Below are 15,266 nucleotides of genomic sequence, written 5' to 3'. Positions count from 1 at the left end.
GACATCGTAAAAATATGCAGCAGCTTTTTTTTGTCTCATACTCCCCTCTTTGTTGAAAAACAAACTTTTAGCAGGGTTATCAGTAAATACACACATGATCTAACAAATTATGTATAATCACATTCGTTCAGATGACGATAGAATTGACTATCAGCCATTATAGAGGGTATGTAAGTGTGTCTGTGTGTGTGTGGTGTGTGTGGTGGGATATCTATTCGTTAGGAGGTGGGTGTTTTCAAGGTTGCAGAGGCTACACAAATGGCCTTATTTCTTGGCCAGCTGCACTTGGTGGACATGAGCACACATACACAAACACACAGTGTTTTACTCAGAGGGACAGGTGGTAGGCTAGAATATACTGGATTGGTTTGAAATGTAAACTATGTTTATAGAGTTACATTGTGAAACTGTTTTATTGGCTCCCCTCTGGATCCTGAAAGGGAAATACGAACTCATAATGTGTTATCAAAATTCCATTTAAGGAATTTCAAATATAAGCTGACCTTCAGACGTGATAAAATGTATGTTTACATATATATTTAGAAATCGTGTTGTATTTCCTTATCATTTCTGGTAATTTCCTAAGGATATAATTTCTTATAATTCTATATAATTTCTTTTTTTTCTTTCTTTCAGACCTCTACTGTACTTTCTGAGAAAGACAGAGCAGGTAAGTTCACATGATCATGTTTATATATATATATATATCATAACCTACATTAGCGATAGAAGCAATGGCAGTGATACATCTTAATTAAATAAACCCATAGTGATAATATCATATATGGCTGGCTATATATATATATATATATATATATATATATATATATATATATATATATATAATTAGATGTATTTAATACTGGATTCTCACCATTTTATCAGAGTGAAAAAATCATATAATCAATGAAAAACTTTTGTAAATCCTAGTCAATCTATGCATACAACCTGACTTTCCCGCATAAGTATGTCGACTGGTGGCTCTGGATCTGTCTTGAACACTAGCAGATGTTTTTCATTTAGATGCCTGATATCTGAACAGAGAGCTATAGATATGGCTGGAAATTGAAGATTATTACTATAGTGATATATATCTAGAACAAACTTCTTCATTCCCTTATGGATACATGACCATTTGCCGGCTGAAAGAGATGCTTTGTTGGGGTACTGCAAAGCATTTACCCTGTTGTCTGTCTGACCCTTAGGCTAAAGACAAATGTTGCATGCTAGCTATTAACAAAAGCTGTTGGCCATTCGCTGCTACTCATGTGGTCTTTTGATGTATGCTGACTTCTATATATCAGTTGTGCTGTACACTTGGCCTTTTTGTCAACTAAAAGTTGTTTTTTCTCAGTTAGATCAGTGCTGCTATGCTCTTTACCCAACATGCCATATTGTAATGCCATATGTAGACTTTTGTTTGGTGTGTAAAATGTAGCCATCACAACTTTAACATCGATAATGACAAGCAATGTTCCTTGAGTAGCAAATCAACACATTAGAATGGTTTCTAAAGAATCGTGTGGCACTGAAAGCTGGGGAAATTGAATGAAACTTCAGCCTTTCCATCACATGAATAAATAAAATTGTAAAATATATTTAATTAGAAAAGTTATTTTGGTTACTTTATTACAATAGCTCACTTTAGACATTCTACCATCTATAAGACGAAATGTATTACATCATTATTTCAAATACTTTAGATATTTTGAATAGACACAATTCAGTAAGATAAGTTTTTTTTTTTTTTGCAGTGTGGCACTGTAGTTAAAAAAGCCTTTTTAGATTGTGGGAGTTTGAAAAGGCAGTATTATATTATATTTTGGCCACCCAATTAAAAAAGTGGTCACATCCGTTTTGCGTTCAAGTTGAGCAGACACTAGGTGGGCGAACCATAAGACATCACGATTTGACCTCTGTGTCTCCCAGGAATCAACACCAACAAGCAACAAGACCTAGACTCAGCATGTGCGACTGACTCAAATCACTTTCAAATGAACCTATCTTGTTATTTTCCAAGTCTTAGCGAAGGTGTGCATGCAACGGAGATAAAGAGGCACTCTGCATCTTGCATTTTCAGCTCAGATTCCTGTTTTGCTGATCATCGTAATATCAGCTGCATGCTCAGAATTTGGAGATGTTCGAGATTTGAGTGGAGACTACTGCATTATGTAACGACCCCCCGTGGCTCTGCGACTTGGTATTCTGGTGTGTGATGGATGATAAAACGCAGGCCTGATTTCAGCACAATGGTCCCCTGTTTCAAAGCACATCAAAGCCTCTCTGTATCAGGCCAGGAATGTGGGGTTCACAGCCTGGTTACATCACGCAAATCTTGCCCCAAGATGGAGAGCATTCATGGTTAATTTCCGGGTTGTTATGGCAATGGACTTTTGTGTCACAACACCAGAGAGCAAACAGTATTTATGTTGTGCACAGAAAGTGATGCCTGTCTGGGCATCATTCCTTACTGTACGATCCCTTTCCAGACTGGGCTAAAACGCAGCAGGGTTTTGGCAGGAGCGAAGAGGACGAGCACACCAGCAGCAGTGATTTTGAATGTGTTTGCATATGTTTATGAGTGTGAGGGTTTCTGTTATCTAACATGAGCTCCATGGCCATGAAAGCCTGACATTGTTAGTTTGCATTCAGGGTCATTTTAAGGGGTACAGGACACCAGAATGGAGCATTTGACTGCATTAAGTGCTCAAGTTTCTTCCTGGGGTCTTCACTTGTCCTTGCTTTAGAGTAGACAAATGGATGTGGCAGGAAGATTTAGCTTTTTAACCTTATCTATAGGAGACTATCTAGGGCCCTCATGTTGGTTCACATGAAGCTGTAGCCATACAAAAGAACCCCCTGTAAAGAGTTGTTTTGTTTTGTTTTGTATCATTGACTGGTACAAAAATTTAATTTTGGTGTAATGGTGCTTGTACATTTGAATTCAGTATGAATTGTTATTTGCTATCTTTTATATTTAAGTTGTTGGTTAAAACAACATAAATACAAAAGCTGAAAATTACTACAATATATTTTATATGAATTTCTTTGCAATTAAAGTGAAATTGCTGATAATAACATAAATATAGGAGGCTGATAAAAAAAGAAGAAAACTTTTAGAAGAAAACTTCAGAAGGCACTTTGTTTGGAAATTTGTTATTACTATCTATATTAAAAACAGCATTGCTGATTAATTCTTTTACTGAAATATGACATATTTTCATAGTTATTTAATGAATAGAAAGTTGAAAAGCATTTATTTAAAATAGAAATCCTTTTGTAACAATGTTGTTGACTGCTGTTGCTTTTGATCTAAAACAAGAAAAAAAACGAATTCTATAATAGCACGCTATAATAAATTTGATTTAGTTCTTTCTAAGCAAAAAATGTCTTAATAGTACCACAGCTGTTGGCACACATGAATATTTCTTATACCAAGAAATGGAAGTTGTTCACGGTAGTCTAGGAGGAGAATGTAAAACCTTAAAGCTCTCCATAAAAAGGCAGTGGAAGAAATAAAAGACACAGTAGGCGGTTTTCAAAGCCATTGCTCCCTCACATTATCTTACTTGAAATCTCCTTAAATGCTGATCTGGGACCAGGACTCCTCATTTTCACTAACATCTGCCATTATTAAGTGAAACTTCAAAACTGATCTCAGGGCTTTGTCTATCAAGCGCCACAATAACCTCTCATTCTTGCTTATCTCCAGTGAGTGCGGTACCTATAATCATGTCTGCAGAACGCCTCCCTCTCGGCCTTATGCCTGTAGTGCTTTGATGTGCGTTCATCCTAGAGCATTCCTGCCCCTATCGCACCCATTCCCCTTGTCACGGCTCAGGCTCTGGGTGCACAACAATGGATTCATTGCTCACTTCTGATCTCCCTCTCCCTCACCTGCATCTGGGGTCGAGCTCCAGCTGGGTAGAGCCAGGTCAGGCCAGGTACAGTTTGGGAAGAGAGGAGAGAAAAGGGGCTAAGTTTTAATGGAGTGCTTGCTTGAGGAACAGTAATCAGACAAATGCCAGCACTGGCAAACTTCATAAAAAGTAACAGTAGAGACATTTATAATGTCACCAAATTCTAAATTCTGTCATTATTCTAATCAGCAAATTTGAATTATTATTGTCTTTGAATTCTTTTGCGTGTTTATGAACTTTATTCAAACAATGGCTGTTACATGATTTTGGTGACTATTTATAACCTTAACAACCTTTAATTTTATGTCTACGCAATCAGGAAAAATAGATGCCATTTTGATTTTAAAGGTGGTGAGACATCAGAGCAAATTTCTGCTTTGTCTATAAATGTTGAAAGGGAAACACATCAACAGCCCTCAATTCCCAGCATTCATCAAGTTGGAATAGTATCGCCTGACCTTTTATTTGAACTGCTCTGTTGATGGGAGGATGCAGAATACATCACCAGCGTAAATGAAGGAAGCTTTCGTGCCATTGTTTTCCTCAGATTTTCAGTTAACGTCACGTCCAGTAAGCATTCATGTTTAATTAATAGCTCACTTACTGGACCTATAATCTTGGGACATTTTGACTGCCTGATGGGACCTTGGGAAATTCCACTTTAGTCATCAAGTGCTCACCATAGATTCCATATCTGTGTTCTTCAGTCGGGGTGATTAAGATATATTGTTATGGTGGCTATAAGTATACTTGGAAAGAGGAAGCTGTCACTTTCTGTAAAAAATGATTATTTTCGGAAAAATTATTTCCTTGTAATAAATCTATATTTCTGTGGAAAACAAAATGTTGTTGTTGTCAATGACAATTACAGTATTTCAATAATGTAATTTATTTAAAATCATTTAAAAAAAAAAAGCACATAACAAAATGATCAAAACCTAAACTAAAATGAGAAAAAAAAGTAATTGTTTCTGATGCTGGCAGGTTGTAGTGATGTAATAGAAACGTAGCAGTAAACAACATGTGAAGATAATATTTTCATCATTGAATCACCTCAAGAAACCCTATGCTGTGTCCTTATCCAGCCAGCGGCCCACACAGATTACATTTCCATGCCAATTTTCTGAGACGGTCATGCCCAGATAGGTTAGGTTTCACATGAAATGACCCTGACACAAATCAAGCCTCTTCTTTGCAGATAGCCTTTCCTGATCTCATGTTTTTCTCCTCCAAGTCCAGAGGCAATAGTAGCATACCATTAATGTGAGTCTGTATTTGAGAGCTAATGTGTTCTTAGGCCTGTCTGTCATGCTTATTTGATTTTAAGAACTTAATGCTCTCCTCAATCCTAGCCTTTTATTTCCCACACAGTTTTATTGGCTTTGACTTATTGGTAAGGAGACTTAGGGTTTGAACAAGGGTACATTCTTGGCCACTTCATCACTTTAAGTCTGTCCCTACCTTCTTCCCAATGCTAACATCGCCTAATTTTATTCTACTTATCCACTTCCTGTGTATATGACTTCCAGACCTCTCAATTTTGTTTCATTCTTGGAGAACCAGTAGACTGAGCTGTACAAATCTGGAGAATAGGGGCTGTTTTTTTCTGTTTAGAAGGCAACTATTTGAAATCTGTGATTCTGTTGGCGGTGTTTCTTCGATTAAGTTGGTCTTTTTCTCTATTCACACTCGCAGTAGTTTATTTATTTCTGAACTCCATATGTCCAATGAGGAATGGTGAAAAATATTCTGTTAATAAATGTCTGTCATCATATTTAATGTTTGACCTTTTTTTCTTGCTCGGGTCAGTTTCATATGTTGTGTATCCTAATACACACTCAAAAAATACTTAAATAGTTTAACGAAACAGATGTCTGTAAAGAGCACTTTTAGCCCCATATGTGGGCCCTTGAGCAATCTGTGACCTGTCCCATGATTCAACAGCACAAGACCCAACAAGGGTCTCATGATATGACCATAGTGCTATCATAACAACCCTCAGAAGATTTTAGCATGGGAATGAATAATGCAATGTTAATGTTTTTGGTCTACACTGCTAAATTGCTGCTGCTATTTGTTATTGCTCTCTTTGTAGATTATTGCTGCTGCTGCTGCTGAAAAGCAAATAGAGGAACTTGCTACTGCTAATACATACACCTATACAGTGCTATTTAAGACATACTGCTGCTGCACAAGCTGCGTAGATAATAACTTATAGCAGGTTTATACAGGTGGAGCTGGGGAAGGTGTAGGGTTTCAGAGCAACTCTGTAAAATTCTCTAGTGAATGCTAACCAGCCATTTAAAAGTTAATTGTCTGCAAATGCAACAGGAATTAATAATCTTTTGTTGGTTTAGTAAATATAATCAGTTTGCTTTAAAACTGCATCAGCCTGCACCATCTAGAGTTCCATTACAGAACTTGGCAATTTTATATTCCAACATCACCAGTTTTATATATACACCAATATTAATATTCCAACAAATCGTATCAGTTTCTAGTTGAAATTAACTCTAGACGCAGTAAAACTCTCACAACTTGTATTCTTTTTCACACATGAGTATGATTTACAGGCACATTTTTGATTAATGAAGGCAAATTTTCACACAATTAGATGCAGAATGTTATGTTACGTTATGATTTCAAAACATTTTAATGTCCTTCAGGGATTGAAAACTGATACGTTTGAACGTTTTCTAGTTTTCTAGTACAGTAGGATTACTCTGTAACCGAATTGAATCTCGCGTAAAACTGTGTCAAAACAGATTAAAATAGCGTGGCTGCATCAGTAAATATTTGTTTACATTACTTTTGCATTTTTTAATACACTGTTAGGTAGGTTTAGGTTTTGTGTAGGTCATATTTCCAACATGATAGAGCATTAATCTTTAGCGACACTCACTAGATATTTGAATTCTAAATGGCCACAAAACTTACCCCAAGCAGCATACTGCAATACGTACCTGTGCCGAACTAACACAACGTGCCACAGTATTAAACATGTGTTTTACCACCACTCTCTGAATATGCAGCGAATCATGCAAGATAATTACAGGGTTGCAGAAATCTATGTAGAGTCACGTATTTCCAATGAGACTGGGTTGTAATATTCTGTTGATTCCGTAGATGTTACCTTTTGAACTCATCTCCCATTGTTTGGTGTTTGTAGGTCATTGTATGATCCCAGGTAATCCCTCTGTTAGAGTATCAGGATCAGTACACAATACATAATATCATGATGATCCTCCAGCTTTCTTTCGCTTATTATGTGTCTGTCTCCTTCCCTCTTAAGAGCATCACCCTAATATTTTTTTTTTCTTTTTTTTTTGGTAACAGAGTCTTAGGTTAGACAGAGAGCAAAAGAAAGAGAGACACATTGATTATTCTAGCCAGAGCGAGACATTTGTTCTTCTCAGACGCCAACAAAGGTTCCTCATTCACTAACAACGTGATGAACTTTTCATGTTATTGATACAATCACTTCAGGAATGGAATGTTCAGGAGAGATGAATGAAAGAGTTTGGATGCATTCCAAAAACGTGTGTGTGTGTGTGTGTGTGTGTGTGTGTGTGTGCTTATTTGTGTAAGTGATTGAGTACAAAACGCAAAAGTAGGACGAAGTGTTTCCAGACTTCTAACATTACACGTGGGGAGACATCTTGGTATTTGCAAGAAGATTGTGTTTTTATATTGTAAATTATATGGTAAGGGTTAGGTGCGTGCATGTTTGAAAAATTGGAAAGAAATTCAGAACATTCCCTTCATGATTTATGCTGATAACTAAAACCAAGTATACAAATTGCTTTGTATTTTCTAAATCTCACAATTAGGTTTGAAATAGAAACTTTGAAACTCCTGTTAATGGCGTTTAATAAATAATTAAATAGAATTCATCTCTAAAACCGCACAAGATGTAGATGAGTCTTTTTCATAGTTGGTTACAAATTTGGAGAAATTTAGCATTGCATCCCTTGATCACCAACAGATCCTCTGCAGTGAATGGGTGCCGTCAGAATGAGAGTTGAAAAAAATAATCCAATAATCCAGAAGTAATAAACCTGACTCTATTAGTTCATGTATTGTTAAGTAAACAGCTGCATGTCTGTAAAAAAAAATAATTACAAAAATGTGTTTTGAACTGTTTTTTACCAAAAAAAAATACTGCTTTCTTCAGGTGAAAAAGTGAAAAAGTTGTCTCATTGAAAACAGATTACAAGCTTAAACTTTTCTATACAAGCATGTCTGTGGATTTTGATGTGAGTGAACAATAGAGGATTAACTTTTTGACTGAAGGAAGCGTTATTATGGATTATGGATTTGTATTTTTTCCACAAGCAACAGTTTCAGATTAAAACGACTTTCACTTCACAAGACAATAATTAATATACTGGAGGCTTGTAGACTGCATTCATCCAAGCTTCTCAAAATTTGTTCTGATGAAGAAATGAGAATGTTTTTGACACTTGAAACTGTTTACTATAAGATATTTTTCTTTCACTTAATTTCAGCACTTAAGCTCATTTTAGAACTGCATTTATTTATTTTACACCATGGTAATATCTTCAGACTTCAGTGACTGAATCTTGGTCTGGATCTTGAAGCGGAAAAGAGAGGAAGAAATGAAGCTTATCTCCTCTAGATTTACCTCGGAGGTCATAAACTAAATTAGCAGCTGTGTTTGTGTGTGTGTTTTCTGTGCTATTCTTAAAGCTTCCATTGTAGTGCATCTCTTAGCTGGCCAATTAGCCCTCATTGCTCGCTTCAGTGGTGCATTACTGGGAATGCAAAAGCACTAATCCCAAATTTACATCCTCTTGGCAAAGTATTCTAAACACACAGTTGCTACTATTATCTTCAATTATCAACTCTCTTTGAATGCTCATAAACCCAGTCATTTCACACCCCAACACACACTCTCTGACACACGCACACACACACACACACAAATACACACAGAAAGAACTCATTCCCATCTACCTTTTTAGAAAAATTAACAAAATCACCACTTTTCATAAATTCAAGCTACATATGAAATATGCTTATCCTCCATGCAATGTTTTTCTGTTTGTTTGTTTTTTTACTAGTAATACATTAAGCAGCTTTCTAAAAAGTGAGAGTGAAAAGGAAGAAAGAAAGAAAAAAGAACATTTATTTATTTTTGTTTAATTCTTTGAAGCCGTAAAGCTTTAAGGGTTAATTCACCCCAAAATGAATATTTTTGTTGACGGTACCTATTGACCCCATATTCCCTACTATGTCAATGGGGACCAAAAACTGTTTGGTTTTTCAAAGTTATTCAAAATATCTTCTTCATCAACATATGATTATGATTATATATTATATATATATATATATATATATATATATATATATATATATATATATATATATATTAAAAATATACAGAATATTTTCAATGTGTTTACAGTTATAATTTATTTTGATTAAAATATATGTATATAAATATATATATGATTAAAAATATACAGAATATTTTCAATGTGTTTACAGCATAATTTATTTTGTCGAAAGGTACTGTGTGTAACAGTTGAGCTATTGTTTGACGAGCCTAATCCAGCTCATTTATGCATTATTTGTTACATAACTAAGATTTACAGTTTGGAGCCTGGTAGTGAACTAAAGCTCAGAGAAGCGTGTGAATTCGCTAAAATTAGCTAAATTATACCCAGAACTTAGCTACCCAGAGTAAACCAGACATGACTAACTAACTAAATAAATAACTCCCATAATATTTTTTTCTTTCTTTTCTCAAAATGCAATTACATTATTGCATTCTTCTACAATTATTTTGTAATTGCGATATGAAAACAGTGTCTTTGATGCTTCCCGATTTAGATGCCTTGAAAAACACCTTTGTGGGTGTATCGTCTTTTTTTTTTTTTTTTTTTTTTTTGTGATGTATTGAATAAAATTTCTTTAATGCAGGTTCACCAGTTTTCAAAGCTAGTACTTCAAAGCTAGGAAACAAATACAAGAGTGGATTGGTACGTGTTGTTGTGTTACACCTTCTTCTTTCAGTCGTGAGCGTAATCTTAGCGTAGGACGATTGTTTGTGACTTCCTCTCATGTAAAAGTACATGCTCTCTCAAGCAGAATGAATGAATGCGCTAAGATGACGTACGTTTTGCCTCCATCAGTTCAGCCACTTAGATGTTCCCAATGCAAACTGACAACACGAAGACAAGTAGCAGCTTGAAGGACACACAAGGAGAGCGAGCGAGTGCACTTAAATTACACAAATGTGGCTTTTTGAAATATTCACATTGTGGAGGCACTGAGGCCTGAGTCAGAAAGCACTCTGTCCCACACACACATACACACACACACACACACACACACAGCAGCGCAGGACTGAATGCGAGAGCATTGCAGTGGGAACTCCCTAATGCACACTGCAGCGCTGCACGCAGAACCGGACATGGAGAATGGACAGACCCGGGAGAGGGGTGAGGGAGGACGAGAATCTAGAACCGATCGAGAACAGGACAAGATGTCGAGGTCCATGGGTCTGCTGCTTCTCCAGAGGAGATCTTTGAGCGAGCACATCAGATACTCCACCTGCAGGGCTCTGGATCTGTTTAACAGAAACACACGAGACCAGAGGCTGACAGGTGAGCGTGTGACTGGATGTGGAAGTGGGTGTGGATGTGCGAAGGATTCTGAGGATTACGGTCTGTTTAAGTCATACTGATGTGCTGTACACTGTTAAAATTACATTCAAATTCTGCATTTATGTGCTGTTTTCCAGAATAAATGTCTAAACATTCTTATATCAAGATACATTTGCTTAATATGTAAAATGACTTAGATTATTAAGCCTTGTAATATGTTATATTAATAATATATATTAATATGTATATATTTTTTTTTTTCATAGATATGTGGCTTGTTATGATAATAATAAGCCATATATCAATATTTGAAAATTTGGAATCTGAGGGTGCAAATAAAGTTTAAATACTGGGGAAATATTACTAATCAAATAAGTTATTATATATTGTGGTAGTACATTTACTAAATATCTTCACAAACATGATCTTTACTTAATATCCTAATGATTGCCGGCATTAAAGAAAAGTAGATCATTTTGACCCATGCAATGTACAAACATACCCCCAGTGACTTAAAATTGGATTTGCGGTCCAGGGTCATATATATGCAAATGAACTTAATACAAGGGAAAACAATTATTTGACCACATTGTTAATTAACAAAGAGAGTAACAAAATAAAGTGAGTTAGCATTTAAAAGTAAGAAAAGAAAAACTAAATCTGCCAATGAGGTTAATATAATAAACATACTTCAAAGGGTAAACATGGTTATTTTTCTGGCCCTGTTGGTATTTGTTTTAACAAATGAAATTTATTTATTTATTTTTTTTTAAGGAAAATGTCATCTCTGTGAATCAATGTTTAGATATTTTACTTGGAAAACATAGTATTTTAGAGAATGCTATGCACATTTCCCCCAAAAAATTTTTGCTATGATGCTATGTACAAAATAAATTACGTCATAATAGTTTTTGAATATCATTGCCAGTATGAATTTTCCATTATAGCAGCATATATTAGACTTTCCAAATGCCTTTTTGGGTGCAGTGCACTTTTGAGTTATATTAGGTTATATCTAGTTAATCCATAAAGTTGTTCAGAATGCATTATGGATCTGACACCCGATACTTAATCATAAACTCCAGAGAAGCTAGGAAATGCTGTGTCATTATTGCTGTGTTTTAAAGATGTCTGAATGTTAGTGCCGGGAAATCATTCGCAATCATAAGTGATCTGTTGTGTGAAAGATGGATTCCCTTTTTGTGGTGCATCTAAGGTCTGGTTTATAGCTCTACCTCAATACCCGGTGTGCTAAAATGCATTCACTTTACTTTTTCATGAATTAAATATGTCGGTGAACTATCATCAGGATTTTATATAGCAGTTCCATAGCTACCTCGACAGAAAAGAAACTTCAAGACAATCTTGAAACCCACCGTGGATGTAGGAAACTCTAAAATTTTCATGACCAGTAGCAGTGTGGTCTAATGGTTTATTCAATAGTGTGGGCTTACAACCTGTCCATGGATATGGGTTTATTTGTGCATGGAAAGGTCTGTGCAACCGACCATCTCAGCGTCATTGTAACACGTACAAAATCATTGAGAAAAGTAGTGTTTTAAATCTTATTTTTTTTGTGTGTGTGTTTTTTCCCCCAAAAAAATTTTAATAACATTTTAAAAAAAAAAAGATATATATGTATGTTTGTGTGTGTGTGTGTATATATATATATATATATATATATATATATATATATATATATATATATATATATATATATATATAGCTAATATTAACAAATTCAACTAGTTTTTTCAATAATGCATTAATAAATGCTGAAATTAGTATACTAGTATTAATAAATGCTGTAGAAGAATTATTTATCTCTAGTTCATGTCAACTAAAGCTGTTAACTAATGTCAACTAATGAACCTAAGTGTTACCATTAATTGTTTATTGATTTATTTATTTTATATTATTTCATCTGTGCTAAATAACTAAATATGCCTAAAAAATAACATCCAGTTTGTCCAAAAATAGCTCTGTTTCTAATAATATGTTGAAGTTGTAATGTCAGTCTACTCTCTTTTTTTCTACTTTCAACAAACACCTCCTGAAAGTTTTTGAAATGCTAAACCGCAAATGACAAAGCAATATGCTCTTTGTTTCCTCCTCAAATATACAGACATAGATGTGTTCCCTTTTAAAAGCATTTTGCCATCGATCCGCGCTTCCGTGTACTCTTCACAATGCTGTTATCAGGCTGATTGGAGAGAGATAAGACCTGGAGGAGTGATGTTCTAGCTTGGGAAAAAAATGATAAATTAAATTCATAAATTAGATGCAAACAGGTTTTCAGGGGATAACGTTATAGTTTGGTCAGCACAAAAGTAATAGAAGTCGATGGAAAGTCCCCAGAGTTTACAGAAACAAATGTGTGTGTTACATGTCCACTTCTAAGTGCTTTCTTTCTCATTACCTCACAAATCTTCTCATAAATCACCCTCGCTGAGCTTCCTCTCTCAACTAATATCCCCACAAAAGCCATAAACCAGCTACAGCCTCTATTGAAGTCCTCTTTCTCCAGTTCGGAGGACCTGAGAGTGTGGATTCCAGGTCAGAGGCCTACCTTCTCCTCTCTTTCGCCAGGAGCAGTGGACAGGTCTGGGGTGATGGATGTTAGCCTTCTCATGGCCTTTTTCCACAGAGTGTGAAGGTATCTTCCCTGGCCTCAGCACCTGTAGATGAAAGAGAGGTGGAGAGGTGGGTCACAGAGGCCCATAAAAAGTTTCTCAGGCGTTCTTTTCTCCCGTCGTCCCTTCTTTTCTCACTCTTCACATCAACTCTCTCTTCCCTCTTTCCAAGCAACGTCGGGAATGCTGTGGCTTCGGCAAGCAGGATGTTTGTAATTAAATAAAAATGTATCGGAAATGACTGTACAACAGCGTGTGGGTGTAGATCTGGTAAATGACCTGTGTATGCGCGTATTTATGTTTACGTAAACAAGCAAAGCGTATAGTCATAAAATCTTAGGAGATTTACATTGGTCACGTACGGATTGAGAGAATAAGAAGTCTCTTAAAGGTACAGTGTGTCATTTCTGTACCGCTATAGTGGCACCAAGTAAAACTGTAATTTGTTCGATGGATAATTCTAGGTTTTAGACAGTAGGTGGGATTTAGGCAGGGTTATTATCATCCACCGAAACTATTAGGAAACTTGACATTGATATGATTTTCTCCAAGTTACTTTCTGCGCTGATAGATTCGAACCCAGCAGGCTAACGCTGGATGAAAGTTCAGATTGCCTTCGGGTCAGAGGTCACCTGCGCAGCTGCAGAGTTCAGCTTACATGATGTCTGCCTTCCAGGCAAACAGAGGACAAAGTGTGTAGTTGAGGGTTTAGCACTTAACCGCTAATGGAATTACATAACCTATAAACGGCTTTGTCAGACATTAATCATTAAAGAAATCTTATGAATGGGAGTCAGGACACATGCTTTCCATTACAAGACTGAACAAAGCCACGGGGACAGACAAATAAAAGCAAAAATGATTCTGAAAGAGACTCTTTATTCATAAATTTGAAACTTATTTCCAGATTCGATTAGATGAAATTACATTGAGAGACTGCATAGTTGAATAGAAACACATTTATAAACATCAGTAAGAATTAAATACATTTAATGTCCTACCTTTTCATGTTGTTTAATGTATTGTTTTTATGCTATTTATATTTTTTTAGTTTTTTGTTGGTCTCCACATTTTTCATTTTGCTTAATGTTTATTATTTTAGTTAGTTTTCCCAAAAAATGAAAATTTGCCTGTGTTTTACTTAACTATAAACTATAGGTGTATGCGACTTTCTTTTTTCAGATGAATCCAATCAGAGTTATGTTAAAAACTGTCCTGGCCCCTCCAAGCCTTTCAATAAGGATAAGCTGGTGTTTGCTGTATACAGTTCAGAAGACGTTAAATAAAACTCACGCATCTGTAATGAAACATCCTTCACATGCTCGGTGGAGAGTCAATAGTGGCCTCCTGTAGAGAAATTTTTATAAGATAAATATCCATATTTCAAATGTAATAAACAGTTTTCTCTCACTGCTTTCTGGTTTTCTGATTTGTGGAAGACGTTCAGGTAGATGTCATGCGATGTGAGCGCCATGCTCCTCTTTGCTTATATAGAAATGTAAAATATAAATATTTTTCTTTACAAATCCTAATTTTTTGCAGCTAATATATGAGTGATATATTGTTTTTTGTTCTCTCTCCGTGCTCGTCACTAATCGCGCAACGCTGCTGTTCTGCGCCATACGCGTATCACAGTCAGCGAAAGTGAGATAAAAGTATTTATTATGTCTGAAATACTTATCTAACAAAATATAATGGATTTGCTACAGGAAGCCTTTCTTCACTCACCAAAGCCGTGTCAGAGATGTTTTATTTTTAATGGCTTTCCAGATTGTGTCCGAGGATTGAATGGAGAATTTTGTTTTGTAAATGAGGCACAGGGTCATGAAGTGTTAACATTTTTTTTAAGATGAAGCAGTAAATGATTAAATGAAAGTAAATGATTTGATTATAATTAGTTTTATTTTGATTGTGCTGTCAAAAATAACATTGCATATTCATATATATCATAAAGTTATTTTGCTTGTTTTAATTTGCCTGGTATTTTTGTGTAATTTAGGCCTGGTTTCACACATGGCTTAGACTACACCAATCAGGACAATCAGGACATTTAAATAATTTGTATGAGTGTGCTTAGAAAA

At 35.5% G+C, this 15,266-nt stretch overlaps 1 protein-coding gene across 2 annotated transcripts in view; it reads left to right on the top strand.

The window, feature by feature from the left end:
* The window catches only part of dlc1 (DLC1 Rho GTPase activating protein), an 89,488-nt gene that overhangs the window by 26,345 nt on the left and 47,877 nt on the right, over positions 1 to 15,266 (top strand). For both annotated transcript variants that reach the window (XM_043235917.1, XM_043235923.1), the window contains exon 5: positions 637 to 670. In XM_043235917.1, coding sequence (XP_043091852.1) covers positions 637 to 670 — 34 coding nt within the window. The remainder of the gene's footprint in view (positions 1 to 636; positions 671 to 15,266) is intronic.

Source organism: Puntigrus tetrazona, chromosome 1 (genome assembly GCF_018831695.1).
Source record: "Puntigrus tetrazona isolate hp1 chromosome 1, ASM1883169v1, whole genome shotgun sequence".
Classification (NCBI taxonomy): Eukaryota; Metazoa; Chordata; class Actinopteri; order Cypriniformes; family Cyprinidae; genus Puntigrus; species Puntigrus tetrazona.
Note: the sequence above shows the minus strand (reverse complement) of the source record. Positions and strands in the feature narration are given on the sequence as shown.